This window comes from Pyxicephalus adspersus, chromosome 3 (genome assembly GCF_032062135.1).
Source record: "Pyxicephalus adspersus chromosome 3, UCB_Pads_2.0, whole genome shotgun sequence".
Classification (NCBI taxonomy): domain Eukaryota; kingdom Metazoa; phylum Chordata; class Amphibia; order Anura; family Pyxicephalidae; genus Pyxicephalus; species Pyxicephalus adspersus.
In genome coordinates, this window is record NC_092860.1 from 102,839,794 (window position 1) to 102,863,101 (window position 23,308).

The 23,308-nt window shown below is 35.6% G+C and overlaps 1 protein-coding gene across 1 annotated transcript in view; it reads right to left on the reverse strand.

Annotated features, from left to right (window-relative positions):
* Positions 1-23,308, reverse strand: part of INPP4B (inositol polyphosphate-4-phosphatase type II B) — a gene marked incomplete in the record, with an annotated part of 326,843 nt that overhangs the window by 42,515 nt on the left and 261,020 nt on the right. Inside the window, 3 exon segments of the mRNA XM_072405866.1 lie at positions 3,480-3,618; positions 8,252-8,461; positions 20,434-20,611. Coding sequence (XP_072261967.1) covers positions 3,480-3,618; positions 8,252-8,461; positions 20,434-20,611 — 527 coding nt within the window.

The window sequence follows — 23,308 nt, forward strand, 5'->3', positions numbered from 1 at the left end:
TTGTTTTATTGTGCCTGTTTTGTGTGGAAAAAGTGTTAGAGGAAATAAACCCTTGATGCACTTAAAACCTGCTGGCCCTGTTACCTGCTTGAAACACCCCCCGTTGCTACGAGCGATCTCACAGTATATATACATACATACACATACGTATATACACACATTAAATATAGGGTTTTTATTTGTTTGTTTTTTAATTCAAAATAACTTCAAAATGTAAATTTTCAATGTCAAAAGTAAATTGCAGAGAACAATTTGTTGCACAATCTATTTTTGCACATGACATATTCATCAAAAAAACTTCTATTAATTGCTGTTTTCAGTGCTGCAATCCTCTGCAAAGGAAATGTATTGCTTTGTATTTCAATATGTTTATTTGGGTGCCAATGTTCACATATAACAAAAGACAAGACTGCTTTTTGCCCCGAGTTCTTCACTCTAGGAACATGAGGAATATATACAAAGGCAAGGCAAATTGCAGCACTTATTTTCACAGCAAGGCAACAACCAATTAAAATAAATCTCAAGTTTTTTTTTAACTATGTGATTAAAATTTGGCTGTTATGAGTTAAAATACTAAATAAAGACAAAATATAATTGTGTTTCCTTCTTGCCATGAATTTACTGTTGTAACCCTGTAGCTTGGATCACATGGACTTCAGCTACCAATGTTTAATGTAGAGAGTGAGTTTTAGTTAGCAGGAAGATAAGAGGATCAAAATGCTGTTCCCATGCACAGATAATTACAAACAGACACTGTTACGAATATTTACATTAAACTGATCTCTAAGTTGATTATCTTAAGAATTTCTCTTTAAAGAATCCTGTGTAAAGAAGGTCCTTAAATATATGAGAAATAAAGAAGCCTGTACAATACATAAAAGTACCAATAGGTGGCAGTAAATTACTATTTCCACTACAAATCTTTTTTTCTGCTAGTTCTTTAGCAATGCTCATTTCTTGTCTTTTTGTGCATTTGGATCCTTTCTGAATAAGGTTCATAGATACAAGGAATTATACACATGTATAAAACAATATAATGGAATTAGGAATTATGTAATTACTTTCCTCTGTATTGATGCTTTCATTAACTGCCATTTATTTAGGATATTGTCTTCCATATGACACCACATACAGCATTTACTCATTCTTACCGGTAGTAGCGAACCTTGAGGATATATTTCTTTTATAAATGTTTCCTCCACAGTAACTAATCTCTAATCTCCTTACAGGGGAAACCAAAATCTTAATTCATGAAGCCAAAAATGCAAAACGTTTTTACAGTCCTAATAATTGAAATTTGAAGTTGGCACAGTTACTGTCATCCCGAATTAAAAAATAGGTCTTCTCTTATATTTTATAGGAATGTAGGAGAGAAGAGTATTCTGCATGCAAAAGGGTTTCATCTCATTTGTTGGATTTACAGCAAGAGAACAGAGAATATGGAGACATGAGGAGAGGAGGTGCCTGGGACAGTTTAGCGAGTCTTTGCTGGAGTCCGTGTAAGATCAGAAGGCAATTTGTTCTAGTATTGTGCCCTTATAACTTTATACCATTCACCTTTTTTAAATGAGGAAAAAGGAAACATCCCTGTCATGCTCTCCAGTTATGTGGTCTATAAAGAATTTACCATATTTTTAGAATATAATAGTTACTACTACCTTTCATTTATATTAGATTTGCAAATAAAAAAAGCAATCAGACATCGGGTGAAAGGATTAGGGGGTATAACACTTTAAGTTGTTAACATGTATTTTATACACCAAATATGTTAAAACAAAAAGAGGGACAATTAGGAAGGACAGGAGAAAGTAGAAGAGAATGAAAAAGAGGGAAATTGTTGGACAGAGTGGTGAAGATTCAGAACCATTGTGATTGCTGCTATCTCTGTCTTTACTGGTGAAAAAGGTACCAGTCTTGGGGACAGAAACTAAGGAGATATCTCCCTAACGTGAACATATAGGAAAATATAAACTCACAGAGGTCCTTCCATACTAATTAAAAGTCTGTGCATTACTACTGTCTGACCCCACTGGTGAAATGATTTTCCCACTTCCTTCACAAAATGACAGCACACTTCAGCAAATAAATGGAGTGTATGTTTCTGCAATAGTACACAAAGTATGAAAAGGCACTATCATCTTCCATGCCTCTGTATAAAAGTAAGGAACAAACATAAATGGTATAAGTATTCCCAAAAGAAAGCAATAAAGTGTACCAGTGGTTCTAGCCTTTCCTCACTCTCTAATAATAAACTTTCAAAGCGACTCCATTGCTTAAGTAAAAGTACAAAAAAAGATATACCTAGAAAGAAAAGAGGGAACACTCTCAGTGCTGCTAAATGGTACTCCAATGAAGATATTGGCACCCAAAGGCCTCCTAAAAAACTGGTCACTCACTGCATTCAGTGGTTCCTCTGACTAATCATTAAGTCACTACTACTGTAGTTTTGGGAAAAATCAGTACAGTGACAGCCAACATGGAGAATAAAATTACTGGAAAGGACAGTTTCTGGGCAAATTTTGGGAAGTGATATCTCTCCCCCAGAGCAATCTCTGGCAGCACAGGGAATATCTAAACCATACACACCATAAACACACACAATTGTATACAAATCCTTGTAAAACAATGATTGCATAGATAAACTGCAAATCATTACTAGTAACTTTAATGCTCTGTACACTCATTAGATTTTTGTTGTTTCACGGTTCTTTCCAACAACAAAAGACTGAAAGCTGCATGAATGTGCACTATACATACAACAATGTTCTGCTTTTTGGAGACAACGGAGCAGCACCCCGCTGCGCTTTCCCCCCTTTTACTTGTATTACGAACGTTCGCCGCTCGTGGATCCGCCAGGATCGATCCATGAACGATGTCAGACAAGCGCTGTATACACACTAGATTCTCATCGGATACTAGCTCTGAGGTGATTATCAGACTCATCAGAATCATCTGACGTGTGTACGTAGCCTAAGAATGATCTCTTTCTTTGAGATATATAAATATATATATATATATTTTTTTATATCATTATGGAGACTACAATAGACGTGTCTCTTGTGGGCACATTCCATTTGGGTAGAGGAGGTGGAAGGTCAATTATTCTATTAGCAATCAATTATACCTAAAATGTTTTGGATGGATGAAAATTTTAGAAAGTAGAATAAAGTCAAAACAATATCAAGGTGGGAATTTCAGTTTACATTATCAGGTATTCGTTCTCTCTCTGGCATATACTGCAGAAAAGCAGATTATATTTTAAACTACAACTAAGACTGGAAGTCTGTGCCACTGTCTTGAAAGCTTTTGAGACCTTGGAAAAATATTAAATAAAAATATGATAAATGTTTTTCCATCAGAAAATTGTGTTCTACAGCATGAGTGTCTCTTTAAACAACTATTGTATTCTACTCCACCATCTTCACATACTAAGACATGTTCCATTCACTGCAGGCTGGAAGGTTAGGAGTATATCTTACCATGTATGTGCGATGTGATGTGATCTTCATCTGAAGAAACCTCTTTGTCATCTTTTGTGCTGTCTTCTTTTTCAAGTAGCCGGTCTGTCATTGCAATTATGCAGTTAAGGCTCTTCCCAACGTTGGCCCACACCCTATCCTGAAAAAAACATAAGCATCACAACACACACTGGCACAATACCTACACAATAACAAAAAGAGAAAAACACTACCAACACCGTCAGACTGACGTCTTTCAAAGCTATTTTTACATTTGATAATGAATGGTATGAAAGAAAAAGAAACAGTCACAGCCACAAATACAACACAAAAGTAATGATCTTTTAAAAAAACAGTGAATCAAAAGCAGAATACATGCTAAAGTTAAGAGCTTCTATAACAAATAACGGTTTACTAATTACCTTTGTTGCACAGGTAGATCCTGTGCACACCTTTCCATACCATCATAAAGACTGACAGCACCTACACTATTCATAGATTTTTCTTGATAACGACCAGCTTATGTATGACAATAGGCTCAAACTGCTATAATGCATGTAATACCAACCTTTGAATACATATGTTTGTTTTCAAGCATAAGATTTCAGCTCTCAGTGGTTTTTATTGCTAAAAATAACAGTTTTATAGCTTAGTACATAGAGTCTAAACTGTAGAGGACCGGTCACCCTCAAACATGTGGATATTTAAGATATAAGTAATTTTAAAAGTCATATTATTAACTTAAAGGATTAGGTGATATAATAAAGTATTCAGTAGTATATTTACCACCCTCCAAGTACACTTGAAGTTATGTCATCACATTTGGTTACTACTAGGTTAGGCAGGTAAATGACAGTATATACCATAATTATTGCACTGCTTGCTACAAATTATACATACCGCTTTGTATGTACAGTACAATATGGTCTGCTTTATAACTGTCTATTTGTGAATACATATTCAGAAACAATATTAGGAAAACTGTAATTACATTACATTAGGGTACACTATATGGCTGTAATTGAACTTGTACCGGACATACAGAAAATGAAGAGAACTGTAACAGCTTTTCATATAAAATTAAAGTCTTATTAGAATTCTCTTCCCCAGAATTACTTAGGTGCTTTGGTTTTACACTAGGTCCAGAACTGTAAATAACACAAGTTAAAGATGGCAGCTCATTAGAGTCTGGAAAAGAATTGATTTCTAGGTTATTTGTGGTATATAATTTAGAGCTTCAGTTGCCTGCACTAGCCATTGGGGATCTGAACAGGCAAGGTTTAGGGCTATCGCTGCTTAATGAAGCACAAGTGGGTCAGTCACATTAACTGAACTGGTTTGCTGAACAATAAAAAAGAAAAGAGGGAACTGCTAAGAAAAAACTGAAAATACAGTATATCAGAGACAGAAAACAATATAAGATGGCCCTGTTATTTTTGAGGAAGATCAGGCTAACAAATATCTAATCAGCCAATCATAACCAATCATAATGCATGTAGACCAGGGGTGCCCACAGTTTTTTGGCTTATGAGCTACTTTTAAAATGACCAAGGCAAAATGATCTACCAACAAAAAAATTCTAAACATATATTTATTTATATATATATATACCGAGTATGACACAGAAGTGACTAGAGCTAATGAAACATTGAATAGCACAGCATTGCACAGACATTGCACTACATGACTATAGCGACAGGAAAGCTACAGTTCACCTGTCATAAGAGAATGACGTGCTGCACAAGAAAAAGAACTGCCAATCTGTACGAAGGTATCTCAGAAATTGAACCCTGACACCGAGCCTGAACTGCACTGCTCACTCAGACTGCCATCCCGCCCTCTCTGCCTCCCTTCCCACTCCCCACTGTTACACAAGCCTTCTCACACACGCACTGAAAGATATCCCCAGCATTCCTATGGACGTACAGCAGGGCTGCTGGTAAACAGCAGGGAGGGGTAAGGCGAGGCACCAGGATCGTCGCTTTGGGCACCCCTGATGTAGACATTGTCATGATGACTTGCTGAATCCCAAACTGAGCTTCAGAATGAGGAAAAAAGATTTAACAGACTTTGAACATGGCTAGGTTCTTGGCGCCAGGTTGTATGATCTGAGTAGTTCAGAATGGGCAGATCAGCTGGGATTTTAAGACACAACCATCCCTAGGGTTTAGGGTACACCGTACAAAAAAAAAAAAAAAGAAAAAAAAATATCCAGCGAGTGTAAGTTTTCTTGGCAAAAATGCTTTGTTGATGCCAGTCAGAGAAGGTGTGAAGAAGTGAAGAAGTGATAGAAGGGCAACAGTAACTTAAATAACTACTTGTTACAACTGAAGTATGGAAAAGAGCATTTACATTTACTCAAGACATGGAATCTCGAAGCAGATGGATTCAAGCAAATTGGTTGTTGAATATTGCAATGTAATTGCTGAAAGATAAGAATAAAATAGGGCAGCTACAAATGGGGCTACAAAAATAGTAAGTGAAAAAAAGAACAGAATAATAAAATTTCAGTTATTAAATACTTGCTTCAAATAATCAAAATATCTGATTTTGATCCAAGTTTTCTACATAATAATATATGTTACTGCACAAAAGAGGGGATAATATTGAAAAATGTCTTACTAAAAAGTTGTTGCAGTGTATGTTATAACAATAGAAGCAATAGGATAAATACATGATTTAAAGGCAATAGCAAATACAAATAAAAAAATGATTATGTAAATACAAGGATAAAAATAAAACTGTCAATTGCTTGGATAATTAAATCTTACTAAAATTATGTGTCAACCCAAAGCACAACTTAAGAGCTGTTAAAGCTTTGCAGAGGGAGGAAATCTCCCTGTGTGGTTTACCTTCACATCAGAAGCTCTGATGAATCACACCAACTTCAATTACCACCGCTAAAATTAGTCCAGCAATATTCATGCTGGTCTTTAAAGCAATGTTCCTCCAAGGTAATATTAGTTTTTCTTATTATAACAGATTTAAACAGTTATCTTGCAGCTCACTATACAGTTTGCATTTGACTTTCCAAACATGTTAGCCATTCACTGAATGAAAATGTCTCATTAGCAGTCGACAGAAATAAGACCATATCATACTGTAAAAACAATGTGACCTCTGTAAAATCTTTGGTTTGACTTTCCCAAGTTCATAAGTTTGTGGAGAACATTGGAAAATCAGCTACAATTATAGCAGCCTGTTTAATAGCCACAAGATACCCAACAACAGTTGTTCTATAAAGTTTGCCATCACAGTTATCTTCCACTACTTGCCAAAGGTGTGCATCCCGGAGCTAGTAGTAAAGGTGGCGGTGAGGTGTATAATGTCATCAGAGTGTTTGAAGCAGAAACAGATATTACAATTATGTGAACTATTAATAATACCATTCAAATATTGTAATAACCTATCACAAATCTTCACATACCACAAAATATTAGTATAGAAAAAGTTGTTTGAGTTTGTCCTCCTGCCACAGTAAGGCTAGGTACACATGTGCAATGGTTCTTGTCCGATAATCGGCTCAGGGCTGATATCGGACGAGAATCTTGCGTGTGTACAGTGCTCGTCGTCCATCGTCCGAATGACCTTCCTGGTGGATATATACGGGCGATGGACAATGATTGATCGAAATTGCTGCACTAAGAACTGAGAAGACAGTGGAGTAATTCAGAGAAATTTGTAAATTTCGTAAAACCATTCTGGGCATTTTAATGGAGGTAGAGCCCTATGCCATGCTTTGAATATCCTACTTGTGAAGAAAGAAAATTATTCCTTGAAATGAAGAGTTAAACATACCACCTATAGAGACAACAAGATTTCCAGGTGGTTACCGAAAGTCCACCATGGCGGGCCCTGCTATGACCAGGAGTACTTGTAACTCCACTGTTAATTTACTTTATTAGTAATACAAATTGCAAATAATCAAATATGCAAATCAGTCATTGAGGATGTACAGTTCTGTATGCTGATATGTTCAAACCACTGTAGATTTGTTGCAGAAGGACATCTAAGCAACATTTATGTGACAATGACAATGCATGTTGCCAAGAGTTTACAAACATGTTATTCTGGAAATCCTGTTGCTCAGAGAAAGGTAAGAGGAGTGAAGATTACAACAGTAAGCTTCCTAGAAAAATGGGAATTTAACTCACATATGGTTACATTTGAAAGAAGCCTGGTGTTGATCCTAAATATACGTTTGCTATATCTGTTTAAAATTGTTTTATTGGATTTTTTATAACTTTTTACAGAAGCATTAAAAAAAACCATGGATGCTACCGGAAGTCCAGTTCTGTCCTTAATTCTGTGTTTTCTGCAGTTTTATCTCAGGTATTCTTAACAGCTCTGTAGTCCTAAATTTATCCTGTCCTACAGTGAGAACACAACTTCTCCTTTTATTGGTAGGATCATCAATTAAAAACAGGTGATAAGTAAAGAGTCCCAAAAAAGGAAACAGAAAAGAATTATAAATACGCATTTTACATTTTTGTTTTGAGTTTAGAAACGTACATGTAGCAGGATGTTCTAAATAGTACAAGCAGCAAGTTTTAGTGTTTTAAAGATTACATACAGAGTGGCAAGTTCTACAGACACCTCAGTATAAGCTCACTAACTATATGCTACACACAAAAAAACAATACTCATTTCTAAAGAAATACTCGGCTTCAAGTAAACAGCAATGCTGTTTGCAAACTTTAATTCTGTTTGCAAACTTTAAGAGCATTATAACACATTACTGATAGGTACACATTTTTATTATTAGTATAGTATGATATATGAGAGGTACTTACCCATTCCTCCTCATCATATTCAGAATGGTGAGGTATAGAATCTTGCCTTGTTATAGGATTCACAGGCTCCTGACCCTGAAGATCATTCTCATCAATGCTTTTCCTCGGGTCTGTGAGCTTCTTATTTGCACAGCCTGGCCGAGCAGTGTACAGTGCCAGAAGAGCATTGCTTACCAGCTGGTCCTTGAACGAATGGACAAATAATTCGGTCTGTAGAGTGAAACAAAAACATGTAAAATGGCATCTATGGCAAGGAAAGACTTCAGCAAATATTTACATATTTCTATTACACTTTCCTTGCCAAATGCTTTATTAACTTGTTAGATCCCTGCACCTACACAGAAAACACAAGAGTCCCCTTCATAAAACTTCATTTGTGGCCAAATTAAACTGCTATGTTTTAGTATAGTGTTTATGATGAAATCATGGCTCATAACTTAAGAAAGAAAAAAAGATGTAAAATAATTCTGCTTTAAAGACAGCCATTAACATTTCACTTAACAGTTTTACTATCCAGATGGGATTGTATAAACTGTCATATGGATTGAAATAAAAAGTCTGAATTATGCTAAAGGAATATAAAAATGCATTTGATTGTGGCATTGTAAAGCGGGATCTGAATGGGCTGTGAAAGGATGATGTCAATTGCTTTGTTCACAATGGTAATTAGCTTCATATTTAAATATGGTTAAAATTTAAGATATGGTAAATACAGAACACCTTTGATGTACAATACACAAATTTATTTTAAGGCATCATGGCATAGATAATTGTATTGTAAGCATAGGATATTATTTGACTGTAATAGAGCCTTGTGTTTCCTCTTACAGTTGATATGGTTAGGTTTAAGGAAACCTATAATTAGAGAAATATGGTGGGTGAAATCTGATGACAGATATGATGATAAGGACTATAGGCCTGACTTTTCTGATCTGCATATTAGCAGATGGTTGAGCATAACTACCAGGCAAGTATTCCAGACAAAAATCTGTTACAGACGCCCTGTGTCTCTTTTCTAACAGGTTTACTTTAAAGGTTAAACACACTGGCTTTGGTATATCTTATCCAAAATATGAAGCCATAAAAGGAGCTTTATCAGAAAAATACAGTTTGAACTTCAAAATATGTAAAACATGCAATAAGAAGCACTCAGAAAGTACACGGAGATTGTAAGAGGCAGAACTTAAATAAAGCAGTTCTAGAAGAAAAAGATGCACAGTGCCTACTTCAGGGGCTTAGGAGGTTGCAGTACAAAGCCTGAGCCAAACGTATCATAGGCTAAAAAAAAGGCTATTTGTACCAATAATAAAGTGGTGCCTATTTCAGGTTCCCTCCACTCAAGGGTATATATTATGCCATGGGATATGTCTTTGATGGTGCCTGTGAAAAAACTAAAAGTACAGTTGACTGTACCAAACTTTACTGAAAAATAATCTATTGCAAATACTAATTCTATAAAATGTTTATATGCAAAATTGTGTATAGAATATGGCCTTATATTATAGATTAAATATTAATATAATTATGTATTGTATTTACTACAAATTTATTAAACTGTATAAATTATTTAACATGTGTTTGTTTATTGATAGCATAATAATTTTTACATAAAAATGAACAGCTCTTGAAGGCCTTTTTTCACTAGCACACATGGTTTCTTTATTTACTGTTGTTATTAAATGTCCTGCACACCATATCACATTCTTGATGAATTTAAAATTCCTAATGTGGGGTAACCACCCAAGATGAACACCCATGCTTATCTCGGACTCAACCTAGCATATCTAAAGGTGCCTTAATTAAACAATAGGCTCTAATTAAACAACTGAAATAGGATAGGAGTGTGGTGTCAGAGTCTATTCTAGCTGGAGAGTTGCATCAGGTGAGGTCTAAAGCCGCATACATATGTGCAATAATAGTCGTTGGAAAGGATCTTTCACGATCCTTTCCAACGACTAGCACTGCACGGTGTATGAATGAGTGCTGTACATACAGCACCATTCTGCTCTATGGAAAGGGGAGGGGGAGAACGACAGAGCGGCACCCTGCTGCGCGCTCTACCCTTTTCCTTGCATTAGGATCGTTATTCGTCCATTGTCCGTGGATCAGCCAGGACGGTCGTTCGGACGATGGACGACTGGCGATGTACACACGCCAGATTCTCACCCAATATTGGTCCTGAGCCGACTATCGGGCGAGAACCGTTGGACGTGTGTACGTAGCCTAAAACAGTGCCCAGAGATTTCAGAGTAATTATACATGCACCAAGAAGTATTTGCAGCAGAACTCTTGTTCTTGTGCTAGTAGCAATGGACAAAATAAGGTTTGCTGACTTCAACCATCCAACTATGTGCAAACAAAAGTCCAGATTTTTTTCCTTGCATATAACTGAGCATTCTTTGCAAACCATTTTTTCTGCCAAGGGAAACATTACAAACATTTTTTGGGGGTTTGCTTGTCTTTGTCTCAAGCCTTTTGCACCTGCTTCTGCTCACCTAAATAGACAAATCATAGAGACTCTTAACACCAGACAGACGCTAGCATTTTTAGAAGTCTAAACAAATGCAATTATCCCCATGAAATTGTTTTTAATTTTAAATAAAATACATAAAAATGAAGAACAGGTACTAGTTAATTTAATAAATAGGTTTATTACATTAGCAAAAAACACACATTAATAAAATGGCATGCATAGTTGGTAGTCTTTTGTGTTATGATAGTATTGTGTGGTATAGGGAAGCAAGCTTTAAAACCTATATACACAAACATATGTATCTATATTTTCTGTGGAGGGAGAAAAAACAAAGTGAAATATTTACTTCCCCCACAAACCCCTTTCTCTCTAAATGGCAGTCTTTGGACTGTATGGTCCAGAATAAAGATTCAATAATAGGAAACAGGGAATTTTAAAAAGAGGGCACAGAATATTTGCTCTCAGGGTTACAGTGGGCACTGCTGCACTGCCCAAGATGGGTTTAGTATCATATGAAAAAAAAAGAAACTAGCAGATAACATTGCACCAGTGTTTTTTCTTGTTGGTTTAGTCACTTGGCTAGCATTAAAATCAAAGAGAAAATGGATGAATGTCCTCATTATCTCAGTTTTCTTCTGTCTTTTTTCCTTGCCCAATAGTTATGAGTACTGAGATAAGACAGCTGTGTGAGTCTGCACCAAGTCCAAAAAAAGCAGAAATGGCATCCACCCTCATCTGTTTGAAACTAGCAAAAAATTGTACAACAGCAGTATTATACAAAATATTACCAGAGGCCCCCAGATCTTTTTAAGGAAGCCTTGAATCTAACTATTCTGTTTCCTACTTTACTAACACCCCTGAAATATTTACCATGTCATCTATAGGTGAGGTATAACTGTAGTAAAGTGTGCAACCACATTTGTCCACCCTTTTGCATTTATAAATGGTTTCTATTCACTTATCACCCCGATTGCTATTAGACTTTGCCTTGTTCAATTTTGGGTTTATTCAAGTTTTAACCTATCCATAAATTAGGAACCCCTAAGTAACAAGTAAGTTACCTTTGCTGCATTCCTACTAATAATTGCTGGTTTCCTGGATGTCATTACTTTAAATACGTTTTCCTTGCCTGACTTACAACAATTAAAATGACAGAATTCTGGCAGGTGTCTCAACTGATAAAATCTTGAGGGTTAGCAGGCAACTGAACTCTTTAGATGGCAAGCTCATTGTAACACCATACATATTTCCCTCACTACAGGTTTCTTTTAACACTTTGTAATGTCTCTTCTATACTATTTAATATTTACCGCTTAACTTGTACTCTAAAACCAACCAAAATTTAATTAACTCACAACTTTACTCACTAACAATATATAAACTCTTTACACCTCATCACAACTGAGATCCTATACAGTATCAGCAAACTAAATAAAGTAAGCAGCATGGTATATATTTCTGCTTACATAATATAATTAGTAGCCTAAGAAGTGAGGCCAGTATGAAAAAAAACCCCTCTTCCTAGCTCCTATTTTGATTTCAGGTTAGTAAAGTCAGATAAAAATTTTGACATTTGATTAGATAAAACAGGTTATATCATCTGACAGATCACAACATTTCTCCCCAGGAGCAAAAAATCTATGGTTTAGATGTCAGATATATTTTAATGTATCTTCAAAACAACTTTATTATAGTCTTATAGTCAGATGATGCTTTAGTCTGCTTAGTCTACTTTGTTCTTCCTGTAAAAAATACTTTTTTCTAATATTTTTCTTTTAACTTCTATTTGGTAGATTAATGAATAGCTAGCTACCTTACAGTGCATACTGGATGGATTTTGAAAAACTAACATTTTTTTAACTAGTGAGTTACTTCCCATCTTCCCCCACCCTTTGAAGTACTGCAACAAAAAGTACTTGCAAGGGAAACCTGGCAGTCATGGCTTCCCTTGCACATGCTGGGACTGAATGAAGTCCTGAATGCCTGAACAGGAGTTATGTCATCCCAGCACAGCAAATCAACATGACCAAATATCCCATCCAGGAAGAAATGAAGAAGGAAGATGGCATTGGATAGGAATGAGTTTAATATGCGGGTTATTTTCTGCTTGTAAATACATACCTTTTTCCAGCAGTCCTCAACCTTGGGACAGCCATCTCCTCTCCTAGCAATGTGCTCACATAATAGTATGTGATTTTACTAAAAGGCATAGTGAGCCTGACCTACTTGATGGCATCACTCTTTGGATGGCATTTTGGGCTCACAGGAAAAGGCCAGAATGATAGAGTGTCATTCTGCAAGAAAAGGATCCATTAATTGGAAAAAAGGAGCATGGAGAAGGTGAGAACATAAAAAATATTTTTAATATACAGTAAGGGAGGTGGGGGCCCTGACAAAAATTAACTGGTGTTCTTCTTTAAATACTAACTATAGCTAAAAGTGACTAATAAATTACCTTCAACGGGAATTATTAATATGATCCATAAAATCCTGACATCACATAAAGGTTTTGTAATTGGACAAAAAATAAAGCTGTCAAGTACATGAACACAAGATTAAGAAAGTTAAGAAAATCTGCATGGATAGTGCTTGTCAATTATCCAAGGCCCTTTTATTTAGCTATAACGTATTATAATGGGCACCAAGCTTAACATAAATTCTTGCATATTGACATTTCCCTTGGTTATTGAAAGGCAGTCGTGATTCATTGCAACCTGCTTTGAATTGTGTCAGGCCTTGAACTCTTTCCAAGCTCGACACATTCACCAGCTCTCATAGCATTGCAGAGGTATGGGCTTCACAGGCCATCTGTCTACATAGACTTCTTTTCTTCTGAATCCAAATCGTGCTTGCCTGCTTTCTAAGGGAATAACTTCCCAAGCAGTTGCTGTTCTTTTAAGTTAGTCCCAATAAATGTCAAAATCAAAAACAATGTAAATAAATAATGTGCTTGAAGCATTATGCAAGTTAAGGACACCTGGTCTGCCTGCCATGGCATAACTCCAGCTCGGACTTAAATCTTATGAAGGGATGTATCAAAGATGTTCTCCCAGACTTCCTTTTAAATATTTTTTTTATGGGCTAAATTGTAGAACAGTTTAGCTTCAGCTGATTTCTAGATGAGCATAGGAATCCCTCAGTCCTGGACATCTAAAATATTTACCATGTTTATGGCGTATTATAATATTTCTGGGGTACTAAAATCCAGGGGCATATAAAAACGCTCAGTAAAGGCACAAGTTGTTAAATATGAGTGTGATTTAGGAGGGACAATCTTGGGGTTTAAATTAAAAAAAGCCAGGTGTAGACCACACAATTTTACATATTATATTATTATTTTTATTTATACATTTTTGTCTTTGCTTGCCAGCAAACCTTCCTTTACCCTTCTATATCTTCGAGTCTTACAGGTGCATGGAACTTATTGAATAGCACCTGGATAATCCTCCATGGAAAATGTTAACAAGCTGTTAAAATGTTAGATGTCTGTTGAGTAAGAGGCAGCAGAGTGGTTGATTACTTAGAAATTAACTTTTTTTTACCTTAAAGTAGCACAATGTTTATAATATATGCAATATTTGTGTTTCTATTTACATGCATAGGTATTTTGTTGCATTTATTGTTGTGTTAATTTTTGTTACATTAATTTATGTTTATACATTTTATAGTATTATGTATACTGCATTAAATGTATTTAAATTAAAAGCTTATCCAGGTAGTTAAGTGTAGTCATATCTTGGACATGGTGGAAACAATTTCCTGGTATTCTAGTTGTATACAGATAGAGACCCTTACTATCAGCAGCTGGTGTCTTTTTTCATCACTAATGGGATAAATTTAAAAAAATGATCATGCAGAAATATCATTTGGTTGTGGGGTATCCCAGATGATTGCGGATCAGGCTCTCTGTATGATATTTGTATACAAATCTTTATTCAGCCTATTGCCTGCTAGGCCCACATTCTTTGAACACTTGATCTTGTACATTGCATTTTGTCTTGGTCTATGTCATGGCCTTTTCTTTCTTTAAATATTGTTATAAAAATAAAATAAAATATAAAAGCATGTTGTTTTTCCATGTATCAAAGTTAAAGTATGACTAGAAAAACAACATCTTTAAAGCTTCCTGTCAACATTTCTGCCAATTACACACAAGTTTTACTGTATAAAAAAGGCATTTTAAGTAGAAACCCTGATTATTTCTACATGGATAGTTGACATCTGAGCACATTTTTTAAATACATCTGCACCATTGAAAAGTCAAATCATCCTTCCCTCACTTTGCATAATACATAAACAAAATGCACTTTCCAAAATCTGTAAATAAACTTCCCCTAGAATAGTGTCCCATGCTGGTAAGAGGTGTATAAATATTGCATACTTCTTGCTCATAGTATTGGACTATGCATTGCAACCAAAATTGCTGGAGAACAGGGATAGAGGGCCTGTGTAAACATGTTTAAATGATTTATGGAAAAACAACATGCTGAAACGAGATGCTTTCACTTGAGACACATTCCCACACAATCCCCCAATCTTCTTTCTCACCAGCAATTTCGGTAAGAATACTATATTTCAAATACCTAAAAGTTGGTAAGCATATATATTAAAATACATTTCTTACTTTTGATCATCCCTAGTTTGCTTTGTATTTTTGATATAAAGCTGCTTTGAGTACATCAACCCCTCAACCTGCTTCTACTTACAAATCCCATACATTGATTTGAGCAGTTTTCATTTTTCCAATTTGGATTTAGTGCAGACCCACACTCTGCACTACAATGATCCTTCAAGTCCTCAACTACAATGATCATTCCAGCACTTGGCTCAGGACCCATGCTTTTGTTTTAAACCTGCAGCAGCCCTGCAGAGTCTGGGAGGTGTGTAAGGATGGGGAAATGCTGTTCCAGTCTCAGGAACACCAACATCTCTGCACATTGCTAAGTTTAGCAAAAGGACTCAGAACTGTGGGTTTATGTGGTACTCATAGTTGTACTTTGAGTTCATGTTAAGTGAACTTAAACATGCCTAATAAGGTTTAAAGTCTAATTAGGTAAATAAAATATGTTTGTAGTATTGTAAAGCCTTTTTTATGCAATTAACATCACTGTTGGAACACAAGGTTCCTTAGGTGGTTTTCTTGAATTAAAAAAAAAGTGAAAGAAAAATTCTTGAGCATAATTCTGAATGTTTAGAACAGGCATGGGCAAACTATGGCCCGTGGGTGTCGGCACACAACCCACCTACTCTCCTATCGCCGGCTCAGATCTGCGATGGGAGAGTGGGTGGGGTTATGTCATCATGACGTCATGTTCAGTGGCGTCATGATGCATAACCCCGCCCACTCTCCCATCGGCCCAGCCCGTCTGCTAAATTTTAGGTCAGATTGTGGCCCCTGGGTAAAAAAGTTTGCCCACCCCTGGTTTAGAATCTTATTTAGATTATCTGTGGAGGAAATGTCAAAACTTCTCCACAAAACAGGAGTGGGGGCACACAAAACACCCCTAATATACAACAGCGTTGCAAATATTGTTTTAGCTGTAGATAAATATTAAATTCAAAAACTTAGGTGCTTTTATCACAGAGAATACCAAAGTAGCATGTAAATTGAAAATGTAACTTTGAAATGGACTCAACATTAAAATTTAATGCAATGTCCATAACTCTGAAAATCAAATTTTATAAGGGCTGCAATTAAAGCGGCTGTAACACAAGGATATGAAATGTGGATAAGACAGAAAGTGTTCAGGAAAATCTATGGAGCAGTTAGAGAGAACAGACTATGCAGAACAAATGAATAAGGAAATAGCTAGCTTAAATGCAGAACCAGACATTGTAACTTTCAGAAAGATTAATATATTGAGATGGATGAAATGTAGAAAGAGTGGGAGAGGAGAGATTGTTGAAGTATAAAAGAAGTGCCAGTTGGCCACAAAATAGCTTATTAAATAATAAATATGGGGTACACCCATGACTGTCATGTATTTAATGTTATTTTTATAAATGGAAAAAATAAAAAACTAAGATATGAAGAATTAGAACATCAGGCACCAGTGCATGGCATAAAAAGTTTATCATTGGTATACATCATGATTTTTGGTCTATTTAATTAGGATAGCATCTGTTATTTGCATACTGGGTATTATATCATTCTATTGTATGACCATTTAGGTACTCACAATAATCCATAAGAGTATCTGATTTACTACTGAGATCAAAAGCTCCACATTCTTTATATAGTAAAATGACACTTCCTAATGTGTGATCACAGGAATTTGCATACAAATCTGCACATGTTCATATACTGTATATTTCCTGTGTCGTGGTTATTACTAATAAACATGGGTACAAGGTAGAGACTATTTTTTGACAGCGCTCTCTTGACAAAGCAATTTTTTTTGTAACACAAGTTGATAAAAAGGTAAAGGCCTAGAATGTAGTCAGGAAAAGAAGCATAGGGAAAAGGCCTGTATGAATGGAGAGACAGGGAGCAGACAGAAAAGGGATGATACGTTTTGGAATAAGGAAAAAGTCAGGCTAGGGATTGGTAGGTAGGTCTAGGTGAGTGTGGGGTTAAGGTGATATAAAGAGCAGGTAGAGGGGTGGTCACTTGGTTTTGAAATTGGAACGGGAAAAGTTCCCACCTGCCCGCCCTTGTAGTTGGGAAAGTTTGTCCAGCGATTGAGGTCCTGAGGGTAGTCTGTTTTTGGTGGTGTTATCAGTGCGGTTGGGAGATCCATCTTTGATGAGGAGTCTGCAAATTGGTGTAAAGGGGAGTTGTGGTTAAAAAGGGTTTGGGGTTGGGCTGCTCATAGTGGGGATATCGTTCCCGAGCTGGGTGTTAAGGTGGCTGGGAAAAATAATATCTGTTTTGGTGCAGGTCCCAGGTGATAGTGTGGGCCTTCGAGGACCAGCAACCAGAAAGGGTTAATGGCAGTGGTATAGGGCCCTAGAAAAGGGATTGTAAATCTGGTATTATTGTCTTTGTTCTTATAGGGTTAATTCATGTTAATGGAAGGTTATTTAAAATATTATTTATATTTCTTGTGTTGTTAAATGTTAACATTTGAAAAAATTAATTAGGAAAAGGCCTGTGGGCCATTTAACCATACAACTGTTGTGTTGTAGTATGTTGGGGTTGTGGGTTGAATGTTGAAGTTCGTGGGTTTCTGGCGTTTCGCAGTCATGACCTTTTCACACAAGTTTTACTGTATAAAAAAGGCATTTTAGGTAGAAATCCTGATTATTTCTACATGGATAGTTTACATCTGAGCACATTTTTTTAAAAACATCTGCACCATTGAAAAGTTGAATCATTCTTCCCTCTTTTTGCATAATACATAAACAAAAAGCATGCTTAACCTTCTACTGTCCAAAATCTGCAAATAAACTTCCCCTAGAAAGGTGTCCTATGCTGGTGTATAAATATTTGACATTAAGTGCAGCTGGTGGATCTAAATCCCCACTAATACTGCTAGTTTAGGTACCCCAAAGATGATCAGTTTTGGTTTCTTAATCAGGTGATTACTAAGCTTTGGCATGCAGGCTAGAGAAAATGGAAAACTTCAGCCTACCGATGTTCATTGCCATCTTGAGCCTGCAGTATTTTCAATTTCATCATGTATCTAAATATAACTGTATTTATCAGTTATATCTTCAATTTTATTACAAAAAATGAATGAAATTTATTTTTAGTTTGCTTGCTTTTTACAACATATAATTAAAACATACAGAGTGAGGAATTAAATCAAAACTGTGTACCAAATAAAAGCATGAAAGTTATTACAAGATGAACTAAACAAGCTGATTTTGCTGCATTTGATTTGGGCATCTAGGAATCAATGACTACTGGCAATTAAATAGTTAAAATATGCATAACTGCAGGTAGCATCATAGGTCTTAAGCACACAGTTTCAGATTATACAGTCCATGTAAAGTTTGTGTTCCTTTGCATATACTGACACACACGTTTTTTGTCCTAAACTTTTAAGAGCAGTTGCTTGTTTTGCAGAAACACTCTTCATTTTAGAATGGAATCACTTTAGCTATGCCCAACCTTTAAATGATTACATTGCGTAATTGTAAATGCAATTATAAAGGATAACTGAGAGCGAAAAGAGCACAAGTGTTCTAACATACAAAATATATTGGGAATTATTGGTGAAGAGCATAAGTGAGATACTCCTTTGATTTAAAATAAAAGGTTAGATACCTTTAAAGTCCCAATTCATTGGATAAAAATGTTTTATTTTTATGTTTAAATCTAAACATAATTGTGGATGTTGTGCAAAAGGACCAGATATGTCTTTTTTTTCCAAGTCTATTTTTTCACCTCATGTTGACACAGAAGAGTTCACCACACAAAACATTTAGGAAATTGCATTTCATTGTGAAAGGAAAACACTCTATGTTTTCATGTACATTATATTATGCTAATTAAGTCTATTACATTTTCTACATACTTTATATTTCTACTTTTTTCATAAACGTAAGTGGGAATCTTTCGCATTGATTAGTTTTACACAGAACCCATTTTATTGACAAAAGAGAAAAGTTTTAGAAATGGCCAATAAAAATTTGCAAATCAGTCAAGAACTTTATGTGGCATCATTGTTTCATATCAGTGGCATTAGAATACAGATTGGGGTTGAAAATTGGAAGGTTTCCCTTGCCAAGGTATTGTTTCCTGCACATGAAATGAATGATTAGACAATGAGATTTGCATCAATTGTCCACTGCATGTGAAGAAATGCCTAGGACTATAGAAGTATCAGAAGTAAAACTCTACATCCAGGAGAACATGAATAGACAAAATCAAAGCACTGGAGTTTAGTTTTGTTTCTATGATTTTAGATTCTATAGTGCTTTAAATATGTAAAAGGTTCTGAGTGTAAAGGGAGGAATTCATTATTGTACTCCTGTTGCAATAAGCAGAATGGAAGATTTTTGACCTGGCTTTGCTACTGCTGAAATTAAGGACCTGGCTATGTGGGGTTGCATAATTGCGTGGGTTATTAAACTGGCTGCATAAAATTACAAAACTTTTGGCAGTTTTCTTAAATATTTTTATACTGTTTGCCTAGAGGTACGTTTTAATTAGTATTAGCCAACAGTCCTTGGTTTACTCCAATCTTACAACACAGGAGTTTAGCAAAAGTAATCTTTGAATGGTCATTCAAAAAAAAAAAGAAAAAAACTGACTAGTACTGTCTCCCCAGCTACTTTTTACACCCATTTTAGTGCTGTGTTCACAAAATAATTGCTTCTGAATGTACCTGTAAAAAAAATCACTTTCACATAGAAGAACAAAAACGGAATATACTGGTTTAAAAGAACAATATCTCCCTACTTGCTTCTCCCCGACAATTATTAGCATTAGAAAGAAAATGCTTGCAGAAATCCAATGCTGCTGAGTAGCAATAAAATAACTCAATTTAATAACAGAATCCAGTGACTCTGAAAGCTTGCAATCTTGCTTTCAGAAACACTTTTAAAAGCAGAAAATAAAGATACAAAAATGTTAAATTGCTTTTTTTTGCAAAGGAATTAGGTGTTTGGTCTTCCTTTGCATTGACATTTTGAAGTCTATTTTTCAAAGTGAGTACTCAACATTCTTTAATGTAAGCAATGTCAACCTGCACATTAAAAGTAAGGTGAAGGCATTAGAAAAAGGTCTATTTTCATCTACGAGACCAGATTGGGATCTCACCGTTTCCTTGAGTATTTTTAAAGAGTTCCTCAGGCTGTCCGCAGTGTGCTGTCTTGCTGAATTAAGCAGGAGGTCTGTATGGCTTGATATAAGAGGTTGCAGGTGATTGATGTTACTTAAAATTTCTTTTGCCTTTGCCGTGTTTTCTGGTGAATAGTAAATACACTGGTACCCAGTACTGGAAAACAGAAATGCAAATTTCTTTAAGCAGACTGAAGGGAAAAGAAAATTATCAGATACTTCAGCAACAGAAAAATAATAATCCTTATAAAGAAGATTGAATAAAGTTATTTCCTGTATTCAGGCATATGCTGGGATATTTATCTGTGAGAGGATTAAAGTCCAATCAGCTGGCGAACCACAAATGAAAGAGAACAGTACTGATAAGTTTGTTTCCTATCCCAGCTTCTGAAGGAGAACATAGAACTAAACACAGTTATGCAAGCACTGACTTACAGTATATTGTTGATTGAAAGTGTCAAGAAAAAATGTCAAACTTTGCATTTACATTTGTAGTTTAAGATTTTAAGAATTAAGAAAGAAGATTTTAAGAATGAATTTGGTAACCTTTGTCAGTTTATCACAGGTGCGGAGTCTTATCCTGAAAACTGGTAAATTTTTAAAACAAGGTAAATTTTAATATCCTTAATACTAAAAATCTGAAACAATGATAATATTATTTTGTACTGAAGAGAAAAGCCTTTGAATTTTCAGCAAACAATACCCAATTGTAGTCTTTAAGACATCTGTCTTAATGTCATCTAACGTGAAATAAATCTTACCCATAAAAGAACTAATGAGAAAAATTTGTATATTTTGATATTCTGTCCATCATAGAGATCAAGATTTGCGCTTTTCATTAAACATAAATATTGTTCATTTATAGTTTTTGCCTTCAATGATGTCTGCAGAGGGAACATCCTACATAGAACATTTCAGTGCTTGGCTAGGAGACAAAAGCAGGCTTGGTATATAAAGCACCCTGTGGCTCTGTACACGGCTGAACTTAGTGGAGCCATAACTGAACTGGCACTGCTATTAACTCAGTAAGTGTAGTATAAATGTAGGTTACTGTCCTGTTCTATTAAATCAATAAGGTTTAGAGGCAAATCAGTCAATGGACACTCATGATGATCCAGACACCCCAGCCCTTATTGGCAAGATCCCATTTTCCCTTTCAAAACAGAACAATGTTGCACTTTAATTGCCATAATATTGCTAAAATAAAGTTTAAATATATAAATATGTTTATATGGCATGAGATGACAGTATGTTTTATTGAAAATGGAAGAAATGCATTGACATTGATTAAAGAGGGAAATGCCTACATGCAGTAGAGGGAATTATCCAGATAAGCCAAATAACCTTCATTGGACTAATACACTTAAAACCTGAGCCCTTAAATGAGCTATTTACAACATAAGGCTACATTATCGGTGTAGTACAACAAATGATACACATCAGTCTCTCTGTACATTCTACTCATGGCAAATCCAGCATTTTCTGATAGAATTCCCTAAACAGAAACAAACAGTGTTTAGAACAGGACAGATGTTTTGACCATTGTCTAATATGTAGGTTTAAAGGGTTAAAATTGGCTTTTAAATAAACACACAAGACTTGGGTAAGCCAAGTCTTTGCTTCAAAAGCAAAAACATTTCTGTATCCCTAGTAATTATTTCTGTTTCATAGTTATTTCTATTCAAGCAATGATATAGTGATTAAACACTGACATCCACATTTTGTAAGAAATATTAACAATTATCTTTTAAACATATTTCTATATATATATATATATATATATATATATATATATATATACATTGATCAATTTTGCTCAAAACAAAAAAACTTTTTTCTAATGAAAAATGTATAACATATAACAATATGATAACTAAATGCCTAGCAATATAAAATTGCATTCTGGTTTATACAATAGAGGATATTAATAAAAGTATTCAAAAGATAAAGTGCTCATTTGTTGTCATGCTGCAGTTTTATGCTACCAGCAAATGGTACATTTTTTTGTATTGTGATGTAACAAATGGGTATCTTTAATAAAACCAATCTTTCTGTAGAAGACTTAACAATGGAGCTTATACTCACTCTGTTTATTTTTAATAGTCAAACATGCTGCTGTTTCTGTATTTTTACTGTATTCAGACATGCTCCCCCCTCTCCTTTCTGTTTTTGTAGTAACAGGGTTAGGAGTGCATATATAACAGAATGCATAGGCCAGTAGTACTCACTTCTTCCAACATAAACCCCCCTTCAGTACATCTCCCCTACCTTACAATCTCTTCAGTAAAGATCTGACTCACCATCCTAAATCCCCCAATGGGGATATACCTTTCCATACCCCCAGTTAAAATCTCCCACCCTCTTCCACCGGCACAGATCTCTCCCAGTAACAATAAAAGACTGTGGACAGTAAAACAGGAGAATGAATGGTGAGTAGATCAAGGGAAGGAAACAACAGGAACCAAGTTAAACATCACTGGGTTAAAAAAATGTAATATACAATATGATGTGCATTCACACTGCTACTGGTCACCCCACTTCCCATGGCAGTTGACATGGGATTACCTGTGGCGCGGAATATAAGTGACCCATGGTATTCACCAGTGCACCCATCAAGGGTTGATGGACGGGTGACCCTAAGGGCCACCAGACTACTTGGCTGCAATGAGGCCACCAAGTTCTCCTAACCGGGGGTGAAAGGGATCAGATGGCTTCAGAGTAGACATGGCTATTAGGCAGGAACACAGTGAGTCAAAGCAGGTAGTTAAACAGGCTGAGGTCAGAGCAGACAAGGCAAGGCCAGGTAACAGGCTGGGGTCAAAGCAGACAAGGCAAGGCCAGGTAACAGGCTGGG